Source organism: Pyrgilauda ruficollis, unplaced genomic scaffold (assembly GCF_017590135.1).
Source record: "Pyrgilauda ruficollis isolate IOZ18807 unplaced genomic scaffold, ASM1759013v1 scaffold192, whole genome shotgun sequence".
NCBI lineage: Eukaryota > Metazoa > Chordata > Aves > Passeriformes > Passeridae > Pyrgilauda > Pyrgilauda ruficollis.
In genome coordinates this window covers 22,606-46,484 of record NW_024518318.1, presented here as the reverse complement: position 1 = coordinate 46,484, position 23,879 = coordinate 22,606, and the positions used below count along the sequence as shown (strand labels likewise).

Below are 23,879 nucleotides of genomic sequence, written 5' to 3'. Positions count from 1 at the left end.
CCAAAAACGGGAGCTGGCAGGGTGGGCTGAAATTCCCCTCAAATGGGTGGAATCGCAAGAAAAAATGTGATTTTTGGGGGGGTTGAAGGGTTTATTCCACCCCAAAATATGTGGGATTTGAGGGTTGGAGCAGCACAAAGTGTGACTCGAAGGGTTGGGTGAAAGGATTCTAAATTGGGGTTCTGGGGGGTTGAACACCCCAAAAATGGGACGCTGAAGGGTGGGTTGAAAAGCCCCCAAAATGTGGCACTCGGGGGTGGGCTGAACCCCCCCAAAATGTGATGTTTGGAGGTTAAAATATGCTAAAATGTAACATTGTCAGGTTGAAACTGCCCAAAAAGTGACACTGAGGGGTTAACCCCCACTAAAATGGGACATTTGGGGTTAAATCACCCAAAAATGTGACACTGGAGGGTTAAACCCTCCCCAAAATGTGACACTGAGGGGCTGAAACTCCCCCAAAATGTGACAATATTGAGTTGAAACTGTTCAAAATGTGGCATTGAGGGGTCGAACCCCCCCCAAAAAAGTGACATTGCGGGTTTGAACGCCCCCAAAATGTGACACTGAGAGGTTGAACTCCCCCAAAAAGTGACATTGAAGGGTTAAACCCCCCCAAAAAGTGACATTGAGGGGTTAAACCCCCCCAAAATGTGGCATTGAGAGGTTGAACTCCCCCAAAAAGTGACATTGAGGGTTTGAACCCCCCCAAAAATGACATTGAGGGGTCGAACCCCCCCCCCCAAAATGTTACATTGAGGGTTTGAACCCCCCCAAAAAGTGACATTGAGGGTTTGAACCCCCCCAAAAGGTGACATTGAGGGGTCGAACCCCCCAAAAAGTGACATTGAGGGGTCGAACCCCCCCAAAAAGTGACATTGAGGCTCGGCCGCCCTGCCCCAAACGTGACACCGCGGCTCATGACGGTCACAGGGCTCCTCGGGGCGGGGACACGGCGCTATAAATCCTCCCCAAAAACGCCTTTTCCTCAATGAAAGGCTCGGGGAGGCAGAGCAGAACACGGGAAAAAAAAGGAACAGGGACAGCGGGGTTTTTGTTCCGCTCAAAAAAAGAAAAAGTTCTTTTTTTTGGTTTTTTTTGGGGTTTTTTTTCCCCCCTCTCTCGCCACATTCCGGCTCAAGAGGCGACTCGGCAAAATGAAATATATTATAGGCATCGGAGGGTAAGTCCCTGCTAAAATCTGGTTTATTTTATGGTTTTTCCTGGTTGAATTTTTGGGGGTTGTTTATCTGGTTATAAAATAAAATAATATAAAAGAATATAAAATTTTCGGGATATAGGATTTGAGAGATGATGCAACTTGATGAGTGTTAATTCGTGTGATGCTTAAATACAGCAGGGTGACATCCACTTTTATATATTCTTTAATATATATCAATATATACTTTTAGATGTACTTTTACTTGATATATCTTTTTAATTTATTATATATTTAATAAGATTTAAAGGATGGATGCTGTTTCAACGGAGTTTTGCAGGGCAGCACATCCTTTCATACAGACTTATCTATATACACTTTACATTTTATATACTTATTCGTGTTATATATATATTTATATATGCAAATTATATACTTACACGTTTATATATTTGTAGAGATACTTTTATCCACAGTTTTATATCCTTTTATAGTTTTAAGAGGAGGGATGCTGAGATGGCAAAAAACACTCTCTCAAGTAAATTTAGAGGCCAGATAGACCAAGAAAATTCTTTTAAAGTTTTCTCTGCAAGACGAAGAGGGGGGAAAATCCCGTTTCTATTAAAATGGGGTGGTGGTGTATAAAGGGCATTGCTTTTAATTTTAAAAAGCAGGATTGAAGTTGTGCTCGTGCTGGGAGGGGGTGAGAGTGCGGCGGGAGAGTTCCGGAAATGGAACCGTGAAGGGTAATACGGGTTATTAGAATGATTATACATTAATAATAATATGCGACGGAGGGATTTATACAGCCATGGGATTTAAAGAAAAAAAAAAGGAGGAATATTCAGGGCTTTTTCATTAAACGGGTTATGGGGTGTATGAGGGAGTGAGGGCGGCTCGGCCGCTCCATCTCCCTCAGGGTCCGGGCTGTCAGGGACCGGCCATGGCGGCCCCGCGCGCGCGCGCTCCCCTCAGCGCCGCCGTTGCGCGCGCGCGGGAAGCGGCGCGGGCCGTTACACGCGGCCGAAGCGCGCGCGCGCGCGGGGCGCTGGAAGGGGGCACGACCGGGAAGGGGCGGTGACGGCCAATCGGCAGCCGGGGAAAAGGCGGGGCTGGGGGTGGTCGCAGCCAATCGGCGAGCGGCGCTGGAGGGGCGGGAAATTCAAACGGGGAGGGGCGGGCGGGGGTGGGGACCCGCAGGGGCAATGTCGGGGTCCCCTCAGGGGCTCGGATCCCTCAGGGGCTCGGATCCCTCAGGGGCTCCCGCTGCTGGGCGGGGTTCGGATCCCTCAGGGTCAATGCCCGGCTCCCTCAGGGCCCGGCTCCCTCAGGGCCCGGCTCCCTCGGCGGTGTCTGTCCCGCCGCGGGTCCCCGTGGCTCCCAGACCGGTTCTAATGCGATTTTTCCACCTCTGTGTCGCCCCGCTCCGTGCAGGGTCACCAACGGTGGCAAAACCACCCTGACCAACAGGCTCGTCAAGGCGCTCCCCAACTGCTGCGTGGTCCATCAGGATGATTTCTTCAAGGTGAGTCTCCTCTTCCTTGCGGTGTTAAATGTACATGCAGGGCAAGTCAGCTTTGACAGCTTAGGAGCCACAAGCTTTCTGGTTTTGTGGGGGTTTTTATATATATATATATTTGATTTTTAAATGACTGGACAGGTGGGAAGTTCCTGACCTTTACAAATGCCACAGGAGACTTTAAGTGTTAACAACAGATTTAAATTTAGTACTGATTTCAGGCAGAGGTTATTTACTGTGCTCTGCATGAATGATTTTCTCCATGTTGGGATTTCCCACGTTATTTTATTAAATTAAGAATGAGACTGCTAAATGATGCTTTAGGATTTAAGCACCTCTGTGCTGGTTTAAATATGGAAAGGGGGTTTTATGGGGGAACTTTGATAGATCTGTATCAGAGCCCAGTTAAAATATTGCAGAGATGAATGCAGAAGACTTTCACTGCCTTCTGCCTGGGAGTGCAGAGTGTTCCTAAACCCTGCACATTTCATGGGAATGATGATATCCCTGGAGCTGTCCACACGTGCAAGTCCAAGAGATGCAGGAATGGACTTGGAGCAGTTGTGGGTCATCCCCAAAACATGAAGTGCTCCAGCCCCAGCATCGTGTGCTCAGTCTTTGGTCACTTAGGAGCCCTTGGGGGAGGCATTGTTTGATTGTCCATAAAAATCTGTAACTTCTCTTCTGAGTGAATGCCAACATGAGGAAAGCAGTAACTGAGCAACCAAAGTGCTGCTATACCCACCTGCATTTTTATTAGAGGAGCTCAAATACCTATTCTATTAAAAAAATGTACATTCTAGCACTTATTTAACTGTATCTACACTTTAAAACCCCTATATGTCGATTTACAAACAACACCCTGCAGTATTTTACCAACTAACAAAACAACGTATCGAGTGCTTAACATAAAAATCTTTATCCAGAGTGGTGTGAGTGAGCCGAGGGAACTTCCCAGAGCTCTTGGGGTTGGGGCAGGCTGGGAGAGTGAACGTTCCTGCAGCCCAGGCGGGGCTGTGGTGCAGTGCCCAGGGGTGGAGTGTGGTGCAGGAGTGGCCAGGTGCCCATGGCATCGGAGGGAACTGATCCCGCTGAGGTTGCAGCAATGTTTTATTGCTCACTATATTTCAGCCACAAGATCAAATAGAAGTCGGGGAAGACGGCTTTAAGCAGTGGGATGGTAAGAGCAGTGTTCCCTATAGGATGCAGTAATGTATATTCTTTTTCCTAAGTATTTCTTTTTTCGTTATTAAAAGCTTTAACAGTAAATTTCCGTAATTGTAACTTTACCGAGCTCAATCTACTTTATACTTTGGAGCCCATGGTGTTTGATGGTGTTTGATGGTGTCCCTTTTTCCCACCCACCCCCTTTCTCCTGACTAGTGTTGGATTCCTTGGATATGGAGGCAATGGTGAGCACAGTGCGGGCCTGGATTGAGAACCCAGTGAAGTTTGCCCGTTCGCACGGGGTGAATGTCACACCTGGCTCTAGAGAGCCAACCTCCCAAGATATCCATGTATTGGTCATTGAAGGCTTCCTGCTTTATAATTACAAGTAAGGTTTGGAGAACTCTTCATGGTTTGCCAGGGAAGATCCTTAAATCCCTCGTGCCAGAGCTCAAAACTCCTTTTTACTAATTTCCCTTTCCTGCCTTGCTCCGAATTCTCACCCCGGAGAGTTTCGTGCTGAAAAATGTGAAATTAACTCCTAAATGTAGAAGTGAGATGAATTTAGGGCAGAGCCTTGAACTCCAGGGGAGTTTCAGAGCAGGATTTTTGCTGGCAGAGGGGTGCAGGCATCCCCCCACCTTGGTGAGAAGAGGGCAATAATCCATTCACTGCCTGGAATCTCTCCTGGAATTTAGGAACAGTTCTCTCCTGTGCTTGCTTAGCACTGGCTACACTGAGCTTAGTGAGAGGAGCAAGCTGTGGCAGAGAAACTCCCTGGGTTTTTGTGGAGGACCATGGAATCCCAGAAGGGTTTGGAAGGGACCCTAAAGCCCATCCAGCCTGGCCTTGGCCGCTTCCATGAACATGAGCTGAGGAATTGCCCTGTCCCAGATTTTGCTGCAAACTGATTTTGGAATGATCTAGGAAGAGCCAGCGTTCCCAGCCCAGTGCCTGATCCTCCACAGGATCCCCTCTGATCCCCCTCAGGAGCAGTGGCAGGTGTTTGGGTGGGAACAGTCCCTGCTTGGGCCTTTCTGACCTTCAGAAAGAAACTTTCTGTGGTTTTGAGTTAACAAACCCGTGAGGGAAGCATTTACCCTTGGGTTGTCTTCAACAGACACAAATCCCATAGAGGCAGAGAGATTTCTGTGGTGTCTGGGGTGATTTCATGCTTTCTGCTGTCATTAAAAGTGACATCTGCACGTTGTGTCCTTGTCCCCTCCCCAGACCTCTGATCGAGCTGTTTGACCTTCGCTACTACCTGGCAGTGCCCTACCAGGAGTGCAAGAGGAGGAGGAGGTGAGAACATTCCTGGGTGTGCCTCCAGTCCCTCCCTCCTGTCCTTCACATTGCTTTTAGTCATGGAATCGTGGAGTGCTTGGGGCTGGAAGGACCTTCAAGGTCCTTAAAGGTCACCCCGTCCCAGCCCTGCCATGGCAGGGACACCTTCCACACCCCAGGCTGCTCCAGCTCTGCCAGGGGTGGACATTCACAGGGTCTGGGATGAGTTGGATTAGAGTGGGAAATTTGGCCAGAAGGGGAGGAAGGGAGTTTGATGTGGTCAGCTTGGAATGACAGGCTGGGCTTGGAGAGGATCTCTGAGATGGAGCCCAGCCATGAACCCTTCACCCCAACCACGTCCCCAAGTGCCACATCCCTCCCTTCCAAACACAGGCACAGGGGCTCCACCACTGCCTGGGCAGCCTGTGCTGATCCTTCACAATCCTCTCCATGAGAATTTATTTTCTAATACCCAGCCTGAACCTCAGCCCCTCCCTGACATTCCTTCTCCATGCTTTTACTGCAGTACACGGAATTACACCGTGCCCGACCCCCCCGGCCTCTTCGACGGCCACGTCTGGCCCATGTACCTCAAACACAGGAAGGAGATGGAGGACTCTGGCGTGGATGTGGGTGAGTCTTCCTTCCCCAAGCACAAATCCTTCAGCCTTGGCCTTGGAATTTAAGGAATTGGGTGATTTCATTCGAGGAAGCTTCCACTGTGATGATGCGGGGTGATATTTTTACTCCCAAGTTGTAATCCTGGCCTACTTTGGATAAATACTGGCAGTTTTAGAGCTAAGAAATTATTCCCTTTTGCTTTGTACTCTTGAGGACTCAGAGGGGACAAAAAAGTTCAAAAGAAAAATAAGGGATTTATAATGGATAAGAATTTCACAGGCCATTGTATTTTCAGGATGCTTCTGTTTTTCCAGTAGAAAAACAAGTTGTCCTTTGGGTCAATAAAGTATGAAATATTTAAAAACTAATCTCCCAAAATCTTATTCTGATGGGAAGCCCAGCCTGACTCCCCCTTTTCTCTCCCAGTTTATTTAGATGGCCTGAAGTCCAGGGATGACCTCTACAACCAAGTCTTTGAAGATATTCACAACAAGCTCCTAAATTGCTGACAGGTAACTAAACTCCAGAGGGTGGAAGATGAGGGATTGTGCTGGGAACAGCTTGGAGCTCACCCTTTTTCCCTTCCTCCTTTCCAGGGTCTGGGAGGATCCCAAAGATCCGTGTACAGCGTGATGTAAATAATACTTGGAAGTGGGAATGGGAATTGGTGTGAACTCCTCTCCCACTGCCTTTGGCAAGTCCCTTCTGTATATAATTGAAAACTGAGGATAACTTATTCCCACCACGTGGACAGGATCGCCTCGGTGGGGTTTATTTTTTAATTCTTTTATATTCCACTGGCTTACAGAGAAGCTGGAAACAGCATTTTTATAGCAGAGCAAGTAGAGCTGTGCTGGGAAAAGGAGAGAGCTCCTGCAGACACAAATGCTTCATGCAAGGCTTGTTTGTAACATCACCAACTCAGTAAAAATCCACTTCAGTCTCCTTCTGAGGTCCTGATTTAATTCATCACTCAGCTTTATTGCAATAAAAATGGGTATGAAGCTCATCCAAAAGACAACAGCAGCCTCTCTGTCCTGGGTGTTTGAAATTGCAGCCCTGGGTGGCCTCAAAGCTCCCTCCACGTGTCACTGCTTGGGTTTGGGTGCTCACACAGGCCCCAGGGGGAACGGCTCAGTTTGTGAATTCAGATCCATGAGGGGAACTGGGGGGATTTCTCAGGGAATGAGAAATGAGAACTCTGCTTCCCTAGGAACCATTTGAAGCATTAAAGCTAAAACAGCATCCAAATTTCAGCCTGAGAGGGCAGTGCCATCCCTGAGTGCCTGTGGAGCTGCCCATACAAAACCCGGGGGATCAGCACTGGCAGCTCTCAGGCACTGAAATAACTTGGCTGGGGGTCCCTTCCCAAGATTTTGGGGCCTGAATTAGAAACTGCTCTGGAAAAGCAGCTGCTTTTAATTAATTAATTTTAGTTAATGAGTAGTCACCCAAAAACCCACCAAGGAGGGGCTTGCAGCAGCCTGATGGGAGCCAGATCCATCTCCTTGTCCTTGTCCCACTCCGATGATTTCCCAGCTGTCCTGGGCAGGGATGCCGTGGCCAGAAAGAGCTGTGGCTCCTGGGGACACCCACCCCTCTCTGATGGCACCACCCCCGGGCAGGGACACCCTGCTGTGACCCGTCACCCTGGGGAGCACTGCCCACAGCTCAGCTCCGGCAGGAACAGCAGATCCCAGGGGATGCAGCCGTGGGATCTCCCTGTGCCTGCACGGGTTGGTTTAAGCTGTGCAAAAGCGTTTGGGGTTTGTGAAGACTTATAAGGGAAAAGCCTTCACTCCCACCTCCTGCCAAACTCTGGGAAGCAGAAATGGGAGCCTAAAAAAGGCATTTTGGTGTCTCTGTCCACAGAGAAGGGAATGTCACGGGAAAGGCAGCTCCAGCTGCTGAGAGGGGCTGCAGCAGAACATCCTGCTGACCTCACAGCACTGGAACCCCCCGGGCAGCACAGCCCTTCGTTCCCAACACGAGTTCCTGCAGCTTCAGGATTAGGAGAACTCATCAAATCATGAATCACACCCCAAATTTGGCTTTTTTAGAGCTACTTTGGTGTCATTTCGTGCATCCACGTGAGTGAGATTCCCCTGCTGCTCTGAGGCTGGGGTGAATGACCAGTGACTTCCAAGAGCCTTTTGGGAGTGTGAAACCCAAACCCTTGGCAGGAAGAGAATCCAGGAAAGGTTTCTCACTATGTGACCTTTGGGAACAGCCGGGCCTATAGCATTTCCATACATCCTTTCACCCACTGCCTGTGCCAGCTGAGCTGGGGCTGCACCAAATCCACACACAGTGCCAGGATGGGGCACCCTGAGGGCTCCGAGCCCCCCGGTGTCCCCTCACGTGGCCAGAGCCCGTGCTGGACACTGGGACAGCCCCAGTCACGCCACCTCCCGTGGGAGCCAAGTGCCTTGGCAGGGAACACCAGGGCAGATTAAATTATCACAGCTCCACCTGTCCCATGCATGGGAGTGAAACTTACAGCTGATGGAACGTCAGCAGGGACAGGGATGTGGGGCAGCCCCCCTGATCCCCAGGGAGCCACAGAAGAGCAACAAATAAATCCCAAATGGAGCAAATCCCCAGGGCCTGGAGCTGAACTCACCCTGGCCAGCCAGGGGGACGCCTGCCATGCTCTGGCATTTGGCTGGTGATTCCCCCGGATCAAATTCTGCTGGATCTTGGCTCCAGGGGGCCACAGGCAGTCGGAAAGCCCGCGGTGCTCCCAGGGGAAACGTGCTCCCTGCCCTGGTGTTCTCTGGAATGTGGCACTTTGGGAGCTGGTTCCCCCTGTCCCCAGGAGTGAGGGATCTCAGGCAAGAGGAGATGGGGGCTCCCCCAGCCTGGGAACATCCCACAAACCACCCCTAGACCTCCCTCCATGCCCACAGCGAGCTCACCCACCAGCACGGGGTCTCCTAAGGAAAAAAAGCATTTTTCCCCCCAAATTAAGGAAGCCCCTTTGGAATGGGAGCACAGTGGGGGAGCTGTCACCACGGGGCACATCTTTATCTCCCTCCCAAGCCCCGTCCCGCCATGGCAGGAGCCGAGGCTGCCACCCCACTACACAGAAACCTTTATTCTGGGAAAAGGGGGAGCCAGGGCTGGGACAGGGGGACAAGGGGTGCAGCACCCTGGGGGCAATGTGGGGCGCAGGGGCCTCCGGGGGGCTGCAGAGTGTGAGGCCACGCAGGGATCAGTCCTTGGTCCCAGCCCATGCATGGCTGCTGCTGCAGTATAGAGGGGAGCTGTGCCCACCAACCCCCCCACGGGGCACTGGGGCAGCTCGGGGACCCGGGTGACAGGGGGGGACAAACGTCCCGGAGCACGGCAGCGGTGACGGGGAGCGCAGGGACACGAGCCAGGCGGGAGCTGCACGCGGGAAGCCAAGCCCCGGGGTGGCACAGCCCCAGCCCCCCGAGGTGGGGGCTCCAGGGAGGCACAAGCACCCCCCACACACCGGGGGCACTCCCCGGGGGCGAGCGGGGGACCGGGAGCAGCGGAGCCCCCGGGCCCGGCCGGGTTAGCGGATGCTGCCGTCGCCCTCGCTGCTCTGCAGCTTCTCCCGCTCGATGGACCACACCAGCTCCTGCACAAACTTCATCTCTGAGGCCACCTGCTTGGCCAGGGCCTCGTAGTGGTTCTCCAGCTTGCGGTAGCGCCGCTTGAGCCCGTTGGCGGCCTGCACCACGCTCTTGGTCTCCTCCTGCGCCTGCTTCTTCAGCGCCTCCGTCTTCTGCAGCTCCTGCCGGATCTGCCGCAGGTCCTGGCTGATGCTCTCGTTCTCCTCTTTGTACCACGACTCCTTCTCCTCGTAGATGGACAGCAGCGCCTCGATGTCCTCCTGGAAGGACTTCTTGTTCCTCTCCAGCTCTCGGAGGCTCTCCTCGGCCGCAGCCACCTCCTCCATGACCTTGGAGAAGCGCTCGAAGTTGATGTAGGTGTTGTTGGGGGGCATGCTGGAGTGGGATTTGATGGTGTACTCCTTCAGGCGCGTGGTCTTCAGCCGGCGCCGCTCGGGCTTCTTGCAGCTGTCCTCGTTGCGGACGTTCCTCCTCTTGATCACCTGTGGCAGGGACAGTTGTGGCTGCAGCACCCACCCACAGGCCGTGACACCAAACCGACCCCCACAGGGCTGGGGGAGCAGCAGAGCCCCAGCCTCGGGGGGTCAGGCACCCAAAAAGTGCCAATTCTTTAACTTCTCACCTTAATCCAAGGGTGCTCCAGGCTCTGGGCGATGGTCATTCGCTTCCTGCAAACACAGCAAGGCTGGCATCAGGGCACAGGCTTTCCTCCTCTTTCTCTGCTAAAGCCCTGGAAAAGCAGCTTGGATCCTGTGATTGCCTTTGGGGTCTGAGCCTGGACAAACTCACTGCACTCAGGGCCCCCCAGGCAGGAGCTGCATGCAGCCCCCAACCCCTCAAACTGTCTCCCAAGAGAAACACAGGCAGAGGATCCTGTGGGAACCTCCTGACCCCGCTGCTCCTTCCCAAGCCCTGAGCTCTGGGGGCCCAGCTCAAACCCTCCCAAACCCCAGTGGAGCTACTGCTCCCAGAATTCACCCCACCCTGGCGCAGGCAGGAGAGAGGGAGCTGCCTGTGCACAGCAGGCTGGGCAGGGGGGACTGTCCCCTGTCCCAGAGGAACCCCCAGCTCTGCTCCCTGTCCCTCACTTGGGGTCCTTGACGAGCAGGCGGCGGATGAAGTCCTTGGCCAGCTCGCTGGTGTTGCTGAAATATTCCTCATCAAAGTCGTAGTTGACAGCAGAGATGTTGGTCAGCGTCTCCTGCTTTGTCTCCCCCAGGAACGGGGAGGCTCCGCTCAGCCTGAGGAGAGAGTGGGTTGGGACACCCCAAAAAGGCTCCAGGCCGAGGTGGGGGGCTCATCCTGCAGCCCTGTCCCCTCCAGGCCCTATACTTACAGGATGTAGGTGATGACCCCGATGCTCCTGGAAGAGAGAGGGAGAGGAGGATGAAGTCACACAGAGCTTTTGGCACGAGGGGAGGTGCACCAGCACGAGGGGATTGGCTGCTGGAGCCATGGGAAGGGGCTTGGGAGGGGAATCACTCACCACATGTCAGCCTCCAGCCCCAGGGGCTCGTAGTTCACAATTTCCGGGGCTTCAGGAGAAAAGGGGGAAAATGGATTTATTGTGGGGGAAGGAAGCCTGGCCCCATGGACACATCCTGGCAGCAGCACCGGAGTGCTGGGTGTCTCTCCAGGATTAATCCAAAGCTCTCAGTACCCCGAGGAGCCCCCAGGAATGCTCACCTACAAACTCTGGTGTCCCAAAGATATTCTTGAACTCATTCCCAGCCTCGATCTTGTGGGCAATCCCAAAGTCAATGAGTTTGATGCGAGGGTTTGGCACGTTCTTGTCCAGCAGCATGATGTTCTCTGGCTGTGAGGGGAGAGGAGCTGGGTCTGTCCCTACACACCAGCCTGGGGGAACTGCCTTGGGCTCTTCATTCCAGAGGATGAGGATGAGGGGATCAAGCTGGGAGAGATCCCAAGCACCAGCCCCACTGCTCTGCAGGAGCGCACTGACCTCCACTCCTCAGCACTGATCTCCAGACCCCACCTGGGAGTTTATCCCTGCTTCCAGTGCTGAACACGGGGTGTCTGTACCTCCCAGAGCCCACCTGGGGGCTCATCCATGCTCCCAGTGGGGTGTCTGCAGCTCCCAGAGCTCACCTTCAAGTCGAAGTGGGCGATGCGCTTGGAGTGCAGGTAGTGCACCCCGTCCAGGATCTGCTTGAGGAACTGGGTGGCCTCCTCCTCCGTCAGGGATTCCTTCTCGGCCAGGAAATCGAAGAGCTCCCCTCCGGACACCAGCTCCAGGATGAGCACCACGTCGGTCTTGTTCTCGAAGATGTCGTGCAGGGTGATGATGTTGGGGTGCTGGATCTCGCGCAGGATGTCCACCTCGCGCTCGATCTCCTCGCGGCTCACGCCCCTGCGGCTGGACGACAGCCGCCGCTTCTTGATGAACTTGGCCGCGTACTCCAGGCCCGTCTTCCTCTCCCGGCACTTCCGGACGATGGCGAACTGCCCGCTGAGGGGTGAGGGAGGAGGAGAGGATGTCCTGGCTGCAAGCAGCTCCAGGATGGGGGCTGCAGGATGCAGTTTTGCCCCCAGGAATGCCATGAGTGGGATCTGGTGATGCCCGCCCGCTCCTGGGCTTTGCACGCCCTGGCACCAGCCAGGGTGGAGGAAGGGAATTCCTCCCAGGAATGTGGCAGATGCAGATCCTCCCTGCGCTGTTCAGGTGCTGCTGTGATCACCCAGGCTGGGAGATGCCCCCATCGGCCCCCACTTCCCAGCCTGGAGCTCCCAGGAGCAAATCCCAGAGCCGTGGGAGACCCTAAAGCCCTGCTGGAGAAGGCAGGTGGAGGGGAAATGCCTGAAATCAGAGCAACTGCACCTGGACCTGAGCCTCCTTTACACCTTTATACATCCCTGAATCATGGCCAGGGAGACTCCTTTATACCTTTATAAATCTCTGAACCATGGCCAGGGAGAATCCTTTATACCTTTATACAGCCCTGGATCATGGCCATGGGGCTTTACACAGCCCTGGGGGGCAGAGGGGGGTCCTTGCCACGGGCACTACATCCCTCCCCATGGCTCGCAAACAACCACAGCCACAGAGAGGCAAAAGAACCTGGAGCAACTCCTGGAAGTTCCTCTGCTTTGAAAAAAAAAACCCACTTAAGTGACGCAAAACGCTTTTGCTGCCCAAGTGCCCGAGGAGGAGCCACGGCATGGGGCTGGCGCGGCCGAGGCAGCGCTGGAAGATCCCAAGCTCCTCCCAGCGCTGGAGGATCCCGAGGCAGCTCCCCCAGCGCCGCCTCTGCATCCCGGCTGATTAAATCCCATCTGCGGGCTCTGAGTCACCCTGGATCCTCCCACAGGCGCCGGGCCAGGCGCAGGCACCGAGGAGGGCCGGAAGCCGCCGGGCCCGGACCGGAGCTCCACCGGGAACAACGCTAATTAACGCTTTTTAAAAAAATCTCTATCTGCCAGAGGTGCCTGACTCTGTACAGCCCTGGCCCCTTCCTACAGAGGGGGCACAGGGGCACCACGGGGGATGCAGCAGCGGATCCAGTGAAGCTCCTGGCAGGGGGTGCAGCCATGGAAGCCCCCCCAGAAAGCAGCGGGATGTCCCTCACCTGCCCAGCTCCTCTCCCATCTCATAGAAGTCCTCCACGCTCTCCTGGCGGAAGGTGGACATGGCTGCGGGGCCTCTGGAGCGGGAGCCGCCCCGCTGCTGCCAGCGCTGGATGGCAGGGGCGGGGAGCAGCCGGGGATCAGCACCTGTGGCACCGGGAAAAGGGGGGCTGTGTCCCACCAGCACCCAGCGCAGGCACCCCGAGTCCCCGGGGATGCACAGCCCCGGGCTGGGGGCCGAGCCACGGGCTAGTCCCGGGGATACCCCCCGGTCTCACCACCCCCCAAAACCCAGATAGAGAAGGGGAGGGGGCCACAGCCTCTCCCTGCTCCACAGGCCCCACACCCGCTGTCCACCCAATCCTGCTCGTCCCTTTCCTGGCCCACTTCCCTTCTATCCCAATCCCCCACAGCCCCCCCAATCCCCCACAGCCCCCACACCCACTCTGTTCCCAATCCCTGCACATCCCCTCCCTGTCCCACAGCCCCCCCTTCCCAATCCCCGCACATCCCCTTCCTGCCCCTCCCCGCTCCAATTCCCCAGGGCCCCTCTCACACCCACAACCCTCAGCCCCTCCCCATCATAATCCCTCCCCCTCCTTTTCCATCCCCCCGAACCCCACGGCCGCTCCCAATCCCGACCCACAGCACCTCCCGGCCCCACAGGCCGCACACCCACAGCCGCCCCGTTCCCCCCCTTCCTTCCCCACCCCACCCCGCAGGCCTCAACCCCCCACACCGCTCCCCAAGCGATCCCTCCCTCCTCACCGCACCCAGCCTCCCTCCATCACCACTCTGCCACCCGCACAGCCCCTCCCCTCCCCTCCCGGCCCCACATCGCCCCTCTCAGACCCCTCATTAGAACCGGCCCCCGTTTCCCAACCTGGGCCGCCGCCGCCCGCGCCGCCGCCGCCACATTCCAGCACAGCAGGCCCCGCCCCCTCAGCGCAAACCACGCCGCGCGCGAAGCCCCGCCCACACGGCCGCGTCCTGAGGGCGCCGGCGGCCGGCGGGAGCTGCGAACGGCGCAGGGCTCCGAACGGCGCAGGGTTCCTCCCGCATGGAAGGTGCCACCACAGGCAAGTGTGGCTGGTTTGACAGTGCCAAGTGCCTCCTGCAAACTGACATCAGGAACCTGGCCTGGTGAGTTTTGTTTCCCAGGGAAAAGGGCCGGCGCTCATGTCCAGCGGCCCATACTCACAAGCCCCGCCCACTCTGCCAGAAGCTCCGCCCCTACTCACGGGTGGGCGGGGCTAAGCGTGGCCGTACGGCACCACCCCTCCATAGCCACCAGGGGGCACCACCCTCACCCTTAAAAACACCCCAAAAATTCATTTTTCGTCACCATTTATCCAATTTTATTAATTCCAGTGGCACTATTACAGGCGGCGATGGGCACGACGGACAGTCACGCTGCAGATAAGGCATCCTCACCCCCTCTCTCTTTCCCCCCCATTTTCCTTGTCCTCTTTAAGCACGCCCCACTCCCTTCCAGGCCATTCTGCAGCAGTATTTTTTCTTTTTTTGAGTCAAATAAATACAGAATTGGGCAGATCTAGTGGAAATGTTTTAGTTACAATGGCAAAGATGAGTCATGTGCAACACAGAAACCTATAAGGCTTTTTTTTTTTTTTTCTTTTTGTTTGTTTTCCTCATTTGAAGTTCTCAAAATCGCTATGAAACCCATTTAATTAACGAGACGGTGGTCACAGGCGTCTAGCCCCTGGCGGTATGGGTGATAACGCTAATTAATTAAATTTTTCCTGCTCTCCCAGAGTTCCATGAGTGTCATTAGAGTTTGTCCAGGAAGTTGTCGAGGGCAGGGATTCCCTCCTTCAGCCCTTTGCGCTTGCGGGTCTCGGCCACCACCTGGCACGGCCGGCTGGCACTGTCGAAGGGGTCCCCGGGCAGGATCTGCCAGTGGTCAAAGACACACTGGGGGAAGGCCTGGCCCCCCGTGTTGGACCTCAAATCTGCTGTGAAACCTGCGAGGGACAAGGCAAAAGGTGAGGTGGGACAGGAGTGGTTGTAGTTTAATGTTGCTTCCATGGAGAGACCGGAGGAAACCAGAGCAGCTCTCAAAAGCCTCCTGAGAGGCCAACCAGTGTGAGGTGGGAGTGGAAAAAAGGCTCCAGGAAGAACTCAGAGACCCTTTTAATGCCTGAAACTGGAGAGGGACTTTGGACAAACACATGGAAGGACAGGACATGGGGAATGGCTTCCCACTGCCAGTGGGCAGGGATAGATAGGATATTGGGAATATAAGGAACTTCTGGGAGGGTGGTGAAGGTCTGGGATGGAATTCCCAGAGCAGATGGGGCTGCCCCTGGATCCCTGGAAATGTCCAAGGCCAGGGACAGTGGAAGGTGTCCCTGCCCATGGCAGGAGTGGCACTGGAAGAAGTGGCACTTCCAACCCAGAATATTCTGCAACCTTGGTCTCTTCTCCCAGGCAACAAGAGAATGAGAGGAAACACCCTAACCCTAAGCTGCACCAAGGCAGGGTCAGAGCTTTCTAGGAAAGATGGTCAGAAGGATGGTCAAGTCCTGGCATGGCTGCCCAGGACAGTGCTAGAGTCCCCAACCCTTGGGGGCTTTCAAATCTGAGTGGATGTGGCACTTGGGGACACGGTTCAGTGCTGGGTGAACAGCTCAACTCAAGGATCTCCTGAGGTCCCTCCCAAGGCTCTCCCTCCCAGCACGGCTCCAGGACTCACCAAAGGACTCGTTGACAGGCAGGTAGGCCTTGACCACGAACATGGGGGTCCCGGCCACCTGGGTCTCCTCAAACACGTGGCCACGCTTCCTGTTCAGCACGCCGTAGATGCCTCCCACCACCTGCTCCGGGCACTGCGCGAGAGAACGGAGTCAGGACCGCGCCCAGCTGCCATCCCCCTTTCCCCTGAGGGCTGGCAGGGGCTGCTCACCTGGATCTCCACCAGGTAGATGGGCTCCATGAGGCGCGGCTGGGCGGTGAGCACGCAGGCGTAGAGGCAGCGCCGGGCCGTGGGGATGATCTGGCCGCCGCCGCGGTGGATGGCGTCGGCGTGCAGGGTGACGTCGTGCACGTCGAAACGCACGGCGCGCATGTTCTCCTCGCACAGCACACCCTGCCAGGGCACAGCGGGGTCACAGCACCGCCCCGGGGTGTCCCCCACACGGGGTGCTGCTCACAGGAGCTCTGTGGAAGCAGCTCGTTGAGCAGCAAGCTCACCCAGGAGCCACTTGACCTCCCTGCTGAGGGATGAAGCTTCAAAGCTACAAAGGTTGGACTCTGGGAGGTCTTTCCCAACCTACGGGGTCGGTGGGGCAGCAGCTCCCAGCTCTGTGCCACCACTGCAGCATTCTCAGCTCTGAGGTTCAAGCCACAAGAGCTGTCACACATTTATGGGGCTGAAACTCAAGTATTTGGCCAAGGGAAATGGTTTTTTTTTTTTTGGTCTCAGTAATGCCACCAAAGTTCCTGGCTTGGAATCTCCCTCAAACGGAAAGGTATACGAAAATGGATCCTTCCTGTTGCTGTTCCTAGTCTGTCAATTTACCCTGCAGTCCTCTCCTGTCTAATCCTGAAAATTGCTAGATAAGGCCAGATCCCTGTCAACACCCTCAAAGCACCTTTCCTCCTGAAGCCAGTGGTGTTATTCACTGGATTTCCAGATGTAACATTTTGCTCCATGAGAAGCATAAAAAAAATAAGGAAGAGTAGAACCACGGATGCCACCCAGACCAAGACAGCAGGCCTCACCTCCTTGGTGGCCCACTGGAAGCCAGCCACCACGCTGTCCTTGATCTCGTTGAGGTACTGCACTCCCTTGGTGATGTCAGTGAGGATGTTGGGGCCGGTGCCATCGGGCCCGAAGCACCAGATCTTCCTGGCCTCGGTGACGTCCCACTCGTACTTCTCGGCCAGGTACCGCGCCCGCTGCTTCAGCTCCTGCCGGGCTGACACCTCGCCCTTGTCGATGTCCTCGGCCAGGCCGTCGGGGAAGGGCCGTGCCTTCATGTACAGCCGGTTGTGCTTGTTGGGGGACTTGGAAAGGCACATCACGTTGGACTCCTCGCTTACTGTCTCGCGGTAGGACACCACGGGATCCGATTTCTGCAGGGACACGGTGGGTGTGAGGCACCAGAGCTGGCCAAACCCCACCCCGAGCTCAGCCAGCACTCAGCCTCTCTACCTTAATGGGGATGCAGGCGTGGTCCTCCTCCAGGTCCTTCAGGCAGATCTCCAGGTGCAGCTCCCCAGCGCCAGCGATGATGTGCTCCCCAGACTCCTCGATGATGCACTGGGAACACCAGGAACAGCAGGTGAAGCTTCAGAACGAGCCACAGCCACAAACACCAGCAGCTCTCTACGTGTTTTTTGTGTTTGACCCACAGAGCTTCTAGATGTTCTCCCCACCGATCTGGCGCTGTCACAGCACCAAGCCAGAGAGCAACACTCAATACTTTCCCAGGACTGGGGGCAGCACCCCTGGATCCATTCCTGCCCCATCCACTCACCTGCACCATGGGGTCAGACTTGGCCAGGCGCTTCAGCCCCTCCACCAGCTTGGGCAGGTCGGCCGGGTTCTTGGCCTCCACGGCCACGCGCACCACGGGGCTGACGCTGAACTTCATGACCCTCATGTTGTGGGCGTGCTCGAAGGTGGTGATGGTTCCAGTCTTCACAAGGAACTGGTCCACGCCGACCAGCCCCACGATGTTTCCACAAGGCACGTCCTCAATGGGCTCCACGTAACGGCCCATCATGAGAATGGTCCTAAAGGGAAAGTTGGGTTAGTGAGGCTGGGGAGGAGATCCCACTCGGCCCCACAGCCAAGCACCTTGATACACCTCAGACACAAGAAGAGACCTGAGACAGCACCAGAACACCCCAGCCAGGACACACCTTTGAATTGGCTTCAGGTACAGATCCTCCTTCTTGCCAGGTGTGTAGTTTGGTCCCATGATTCTGACTTTCAAGCCAGTTGAGACGAGACCAGAGAAGACACGGCCAAAAGCGTAGAAACGTCCCTTGTCAGAGGTTGGCACCATTTTGGAGATGTACATCATCAGGGGGCCTTTGGGGTCACAGTTCTTAATGCCTGGGAGGGGGAGAGAGACCAGCTTAGCCCAGAGGTATTGATGTATCTGGCACCCAGCCCAAAACTCCAACTCAAGACCTATACCCACTGTCCCAGCCCAAGGGCTTTTGTCTGGACAAGAGGAAATGGAGAATGGCTTCCCACTACCAGAGAGCAGGGACAGATGGGATACTGGGAAGGGATTCTTCCCTGGGAGGGAGGTGGGGCCCTGGCACAGGGTGCCCAGAGCAGCTGTGGCTGCCCTGGATCCCTGAAGTGTCCAAGGCCAGGCTGGACAGGGCTTGGAGCAGCCTGGGACAGTGGAAGGTGTCCCTACCATGGCAGGAGATGGGGCTAACCTTTCAAGATCTCTTCCAACCCAATCTATTCTGAGATTCCATGGAAGATCACACCACCAAGAAACGTCTTCAACAAGTCCAGGCTCAGATGGACCCTCAGCCTACTCTGAGACTACTCAGCCAGCTCAGTGCTCCAGAACCAAGCTGTGAGCCACTAATCCTCTTTGATCCATGCTAGAAAAGATACAGACTCAATCCCAGACACTCCTGGGCCGTGCACATGGAGAACAAACTGGTTACAGGGGTGCTGGAGCTGAGGCCTGGCAGCAAAGCAGCAGCTCATCCTACCTATGGCAGCCTCATCGTCAGGGGGGCCCTCGTAGAGCAGCTCGCAGCGGTACTTCTGGGCTGTGACGGGGGAAGGCAGGTGGATGGTGATCATCTGCAGCAGGGCATCTCCAGCTGGCAGCCACCGCCTCATCACGGCCTGGGCAGAGCAGCAGGACCCAGTCAGAGTGTTCACAACAGGGGTTCACCTCCCCCTCTTTTCCCACCTCCCCACCAGGATGATGTTGACACAGATGGAGCAGCACAACTGCTCAGCTGCTCCCCAGAGGGCTCAGACCAGCCTCACCTTCAGCAGGGGTTTGCCCTCCTTGTCCTTGTCCTCACTGTCCAGCTTGATGTCCAGTTTCTCAATCAGTTTAGCAGCCTCTTCTTTCTTGAAGTTCATGATTGCATCGAAAACCTGCGACAAGAGCAGCCGTTGGAGCGCTGCCGTGACCCAGTTTGGAGCAGCTGCACCACTGCACCTGCAGAGAATTCCTGCTCCTCCTCAGCACCCAGCCTCCCCCCCGAGACACAGCCCACGTGCCCCAGGTGTGTCAGACAGCTCAATTTCTTCAATCAAACGAGTCAGGTCAAAGTGAAGAAATTTTCCATCATCACGCACGGAACGGAAGCGCAGAGCGGGAGGTGCCGGCCAAGGAGGAACCCTGAGGAACTCACCTTGAAGATGGGGTCAAGGATGAGCTGGCAGAAGGTCCTGGGCAGTTTCTTTCCATCAGGGCTGGTGGCAGATTTGCTGAACTTGCCGGTAGCAGGGTCAAAGTATCTGCAGAGAGAAGGAAATCAGACAAATGTCCATGCTCAGGTCAGCGACAGACACACAGCTTGCTCTGCCTGCTCAGGGCAGAGCCAAGGGCTGCTGAGGAAGAGCCATTTCCTGCTTTCCCCCTCCTTCAGCTTTCCAGCACTCACCAAAATATAATTAACTCCTGTTAAATTAGGCATAACCACGCCCTCCCCCCTTTACCCATCCTCTGCAGTGTCAGGCTGCAGCCATGCAGAGCTGACGTGGAATTCCACTCACCACCATTCCCTCCTCACCTGTCTCCCCACAGCTTCTTCATCATGTCCTCAACTTTCTTGGCACGCTCGGCCGGGCTGAGCTGGGCATCTCCCTTGGCAGCAAACTTTGCCACGTACATCTCAGCAAACTGCTTCAGGGTGAAGGCCCAGCCGTGCAGGCCCGAGCCAAAGCCCACGGTCCCGAGCACCGGGTCAATCTGACAGGGAACAGCAGAGCTGGGTCAGGGGAGCAGCCCCCAGCCCACCCCATCCCAAAACACTCCAGTACAAAATGGGCCTTCAGGACACTGAGAGTCTGAACAGTTCTGTCTCATGACCACCTCTGAGCTGTGGGACAGGCACCATTTCAGCTCTGCACCACAGAACTGGGTTGGTTTTCCTCCACTCCCAGCAGGTGTGTGCTCAGGTTCTCGTGCAGGTAGGATTGCCATCCTTCCCAGGAGGATCAGGAAGGCATGGACACCTCCAGCTTCTCCTCAGAACCTGACACCCACAGCCCTGCTCCCTTCCCAGGAACCCAGCAGCAGAGCAGGTGGGAAGGACACGTTAAAGACCATCCCATTCCACCCCTGCCATGGGCAGGAACACCTTCCATGATCCCAGGGTGCTCCAAGCCCCGTCCAGCCTGACCTTGGACACTGTGAGGGACTGGGCAGCTACAGCTGCTCTGGGCAACAATCCCAGCCTTTATTTGCTCAGGCCTTGAACAGGAAATTTGGGAGGGGAGCCAGCAAGAGCCCCAAGCCTGGCAGTTCAGGCACCCTCAAGATCTTCCCCGTCCTCCACTTGGGATAGGGAATTCTCCCTGAGGAGGGAGCTGCTCCATCCCAGCACTCAGAGCCCCCTCACCATGATGTTGCCCATGGGGCCGCTCTCTCCCTCTCCGTAGGTGGAGATGATGACGTTGACGTTCTCCACGATGCGCTGGAAGGTCTGGTACAGCTCCTCTGGCTCCAGCTGCAGCTCCAGCAGCGCTCGGTCCATCTTGTTCATCATCAGCACAGGCTTGATCCTCTCGGCGATGGCCTGGCGCAGCACAGTCTCTGTCTGCACACACACGCCTGCCAAACACACCAGCAGCTAGGAATGAGTTATCCCCACCTCCAAACCCCCCAAAATGCTCTCCAGCTGCAGAAAACCTCACCAGAGACACAGTCCACGACGACCAGGGCACCGTCAGTGACTCGCAGAGCTGCAGTGACCTCGGAGGAGAAGTCCACGTGCCCAGGGGAGTCAATGAGGTTGATCAAGAAACCAGAACCATCCTTGCTCTGCTTGATGAAGGCCAAGTCGTTCTCAGAGAGCTCATAAAACAGAGAAATGGCTCTGAAAGAAAGAGGAACTATTAAAATTATGATCTCTGTTATTCTTCTCCAAAGTTTAGAAATGTTTTGCCACCACTGGAGGTGGCACCCAGTGCTCTGCTCTGGGTTGGAGCTGGTGACCTTGGAGAGCTTTTCCAACCTAAATGCTGGGCTCCAGGATTTCCTCAAGTGTACTCCAGGGAGGTCAGTGTGTGAGATAACAGGAGCACAGGCTACAACCTGCCCTTCCTAAACCATAACACCCTCCAGAATGCCAACCTCCTCCAACTCCCTGCACCCATAAAGGGTTCCATCCCCAAATCGTGGATTTAAGCTTTTCCTACCAATCCAAACCATGTTCTCCACCCCTTTTCAAGCCCCTCAGAGTCCTCACACTCCCTGTGGCAGCACACCCACCAGGAAGACCCCCAGAAATGCTCCCAGGAGTCTCCACACCACATCCACAGGACATCCAACAATCCTGGTGCTCAGCTGGGAGGATGAAGCTCCTGCTTCCCCAGTGCCCAGCAAAGAACTGCTCAACGACTGAGCAATCAACACTTGCTCCACCATTCAAGACCCTCAAGAGCAGGAGATGAGCTTCTAGACTAGACCAAAGCCCAACAGCATTTTCTCCCACCTCCTGGAGGAGCCAAATCCCGCAGAGCTCAGCCCAGGGAGCAGCAGGAGGCTGAGGGAGGGCACTCACGTGGATTTGATGGTGATGCACCGTTCCTGCTCGTCCTTGCGGGTGTCGGTGAAGCGGGTCTCACCGGCCCGCGCCGAGGCGATGATCCCGGCCTTGCACACCAGGGAATCCGTCAGCGTGGACTTGCCGTGGTCCACGTGGGCGATCACGGACATGTTCCTGATGTTGGCCTTTTTGTCCATGATGGCCCGTATCTGGTCTACTGTGAAGTTCACCTTGAGGGAGGGGAGAAGGGGGACTCAGCGTGTATAAAAACAGCTTTAGCAATCCCAAGGAAGCCGAACCTCCCATAAATACCTGCCATAATCACGGTGACACCACCTCTGCCTGGGTGACAACACAACCCGCAGCAAGGGCACCGCAGCGGGGCTGCAGCGCCAACCCCTCCCGGCCCCGTGTCCCTCAAGCCGCGGTGTCAGCGGGTGCAGGGCGCAAAACGCCCTCAAAAACCGAGCCCGGGCCGGTGCCGGTGCCAGTGACAGCCCAGACCGCAGCGTTACATAAGGCACGACCGGCACCGCAGCGCCCCGTCCCCGGCGCCACCACCGCGCTGCCACATCAGCGCGGCCGCTCCCGAGCCCGCGGGGCAACGGCAGCACCGGCACCGACGGCTCCTGCCGGCTCCGGGGGTGTCACGGCCGCCCGAACCGGCCCCCTCTCGCCGCCCCACCCTCTCCCCGCAGCCGCGGCCCAGCCCGGCAGCACAGGCCGCAGCCGCCGCCGTGGGACCCGCGGCGCTCGCGGAGCCGCCATCCCCGGCGATAGGGGAAGCGCGATGGCCGCTCATCCCGCAGGGAGCGGCGGCGGGCGGCGGGGGCTCACCATGGTGGCGGATGGCGGCGGATGCTGCGGGGCGGGGGGGTCACGGCAATGGCGGCGGCTCGGCCCTGTCTCGCTGGCGAGCGCAGAGCGGGCGGAAGAGAGCGCTGACGTCAGCCGGCGCCCTCTTATAGGGCGGTGGCGTTGAGGGGCGGGGGCTGCTCAGAGCGCGTGCGCGGCCGCGCCGCTCTATCCCGCGGACTCTATGGTCGGGAGGCTGTTCCGCCTCGCCGGCACCACGTGGGTGTCACCGCGGCTGCACCGGCACTGCAGCGAGGCGACACCGGGGGAACAGCGACCGGCAGCGACAGCCCCGCCCCGCCCGGGCTGCGGCGGGTTGAAAGTCCACCCCTCCAGCTGCCGGTGTAAGAACAGACCCGGTGCACCGGCGTCGGTGAGGCCGCCCTCGGAGCGGTATCACCGAGCGGCAGCCGAGCACGGGGGCTCGGCCACTAGGAGAAGGCGGTAGGGCCGAGCCCGGTGTCAGGCAGCGGCCCCTGGTACCGGTGGGTCCGGCGCGCCCCGCCCCGGTCCCGCAGGGTGGCCGCAGTGCGCATGCTCCGGGCGGGCCGGGCTGCAGCGCCCCCTGCTGGCGGGGAGGAGCGCGGGGGCAGCACCGGCCGGAGCCCCGCCGGGCCCGGGGTCACGGAACCGCGGGGCCCGGGCTCCGAGCCGCCCCTGTGCGCCCTAGAGCTGGCAGAAATCACCGAGTGAGTGGTTCGGGACATGGAGGAACATCCAGTGCCGCGGAAGGGACGCCTCCCATCATCCCAGGCTGCTCCAGCCTGGCCTTGGGCACGGCCAGGGGGAAGCCATTCCCTGCCTCCTGTCCCTCCATCCCTTATCCCAAATCTCTCTCTGTTTTTCATGGGGTCCCTTCAGGTCCCGACGGCCGCCATGAGCTCACCCCAAAGCCTCTCCAGGCCGGACCATCCCAGTTGTGTCCCTGGCAGCTCCCACCTTCCCAGCACAGCCCCGGCTGTCGTGCGAGGCAGGGACAGGCGGGGTGGCCGTGGGGTGACACCAGCACGGCTTTGTGCCCGGCTCTCCCAGCCGGGAGAGAATTCATCCCAGGAATGATCGGCCTTGGGGGTTCCCACAGCGATCTGCTGGAGTTTTAGCACCGGCCGTGGCTTTTGCCGGCCTAGAAGGGAAAACTGGGAAACCTGATTTACATCCTGCTCTTCCCGAGAAACTGTTAATTGCCTTTTTGTTTAATTAGTATGTGGGGTCCAGGGCAAGGAGAGGAAAGCGCTGGAAAACCTCACCCAGCGCAGCGTTTCACCCCAAACACTGGAGTTACCCTGAAATCATCCAGGGTTGGGATGTCTGGCCCTGCACAGACACCCCAACAATCCCACCTGTCCCAGAGGGT

At 56.7% G+C, this 23,879-nt stretch overlaps 3 protein-coding genes across 3 annotated transcripts; 1 reads left to right on the top strand and 2 right to left on the bottom strand.

Moving 5' to 3' along the window:
• Positions 1-1,005: 1,005 nt before the first annotated feature.
• NMRK2 (nicotinamide riboside kinase 2) lies at positions 1,006-6,695 on the top strand. Its single transcript, XM_041465845.1, has 8 exons — positions 1,006-1,183; positions 2,594-2,684; positions 3,810-3,858; positions 4,062-4,233; positions 5,076-5,147; positions 5,656-5,762; positions 6,177-6,262; positions 6,347-6,695. Exons 1-7 carry the CDS (start codon positions 1,158-1,160, stop codon positions 6,257-6,259), a joined length of 600 nt encoding a protein of 199 aa, XP_041321779.1. The 5' UTR covers positions 1,006-1,157; the 3' UTR covers positions 6,260-6,262; positions 6,347-6,695.
• A 15-nt stretch (positions 6,696-6,710) lies between these two features.
• Positions 6,711-14,127, bottom strand: DAPK3 (death associated protein kinase 3). The gene is made up of 9 exons (XM_041465844.1): positions 13,821-14,127; positions 12,940-13,084; positions 11,462-11,822; positions 11,039-11,168; positions 10,839-10,887; positions 10,689-10,715; positions 10,441-10,593; positions 9,975-10,020; positions 6,711-9,834 (listed from the first exon to the last, which is right to left on the bottom strand). The coding sequence occupies exons 2-9, from the start codon at positions 12,999-13,001 to the stop codon at positions 9,292-9,294; spliced, it is 1,371 nt and encodes a 456-aa protein (XP_041321778.1). The 5' UTR covers positions 13,002-13,084; positions 13,821-14,127; the 3' UTR covers positions 6,711-9,291.
• A 144-nt stretch (positions 14,128-14,271) lies between these two features.
• EEF2 (eukaryotic translation elongation factor 2) lies at positions 14,272-22,654 on the bottom strand. Its single transcript, XM_041465843.1, has 15 exons — positions 22,508-22,654; positions 21,686-21,900; positions 20,817-20,998; positions 20,522-20,733; positions 19,691-19,869; positions 19,310-19,415; positions 18,936-19,049; positions 18,650-18,788; positions 17,828-18,023; positions 17,440-17,698; positions 17,115-17,222; positions 16,682-17,035; positions 15,864-16,046; positions 15,654-15,786; positions 14,272-14,922 (listed from the first exon to the last, which is right to left on the bottom strand). Exons 1-15 carry the CDS (start codon positions 22,508-22,510, stop codon positions 14,729-14,731), a joined length of 2,577 nt encoding a protein of 858 aa, XP_041321777.1. The 5' UTR covers positions 22,511-22,654; the 3' UTR covers positions 14,272-14,728.
• Positions 22,655-23,879: the final 1,225 nt, after the last annotated feature.

What these genes read in the sequence shown, in the direction of transcription:
- NMRK2 (XM_041465845.1), top strand. Translation starts at nt 1,158, where the DNA reads ATGAAATATATTATAGGCATCGGAGG. An exon ending in CGGCTTTAAGCAGTGGGATG is followed by an intron (nt 3,859 to 4,061) that starts GTAAGAGCAGTG and finishes TCTCCTGACTAG; the next exon opens with TGTTGGATTCCTTGGATATG. An exon ending in GGACTCTGGCGTGGATGTGG is followed by an intron (nt 5,763 to 6,176) that starts GTGAGTCTTCCT and finishes TTTCTCTCCCAG; the next exon opens with TTTATTTAGATGGCCTGAAG.
- DAPK3 (XM_041465844.1), bottom strand. Translation starts at nt 13,001, where the DNA reads ATGTCCACCTTCCGCCAGGAGAGCGTGGAGGACTTCTATGAGATGGGA. An exon ending in ATGGGAGAGGAGCTGGGCAG is followed by an intron (nt 11,823 to 12,939) that starts GTGAGGGACATC and finishes CTCACCCCTCAG; the next exon opens with CGGGCAGTTCGCCATCGTCC. An exon ending in TGGGACACCAGAGTTTGTAG is followed by an intron (nt 10,888 to 11,038) that starts GTGAGCATTCCT and finishes TTTCTCCTGAAG; the next exon opens with CCCCGGAAATTGTGAACTAC.
- EEF2 (XM_041465843.1), bottom strand. An exon ending in CGTCGTGGACTGTGTCTCTG is followed by an intron (nt 20,734 to 20,816) that starts GTGAGGTTTTCT and finishes TGTGTTTGGCAG; the next exon opens with GCGTGTGTGTGCAGACAGAG. An exon ending in ACGCCTGCATCCCCATTAAG is followed by an intron (nt 17,036 to 17,114) that starts GTAGAGAGGCTG and finishes GTGTCCCTGCAG; the next exon opens with AAATCGGATCCCGTGGTGTC.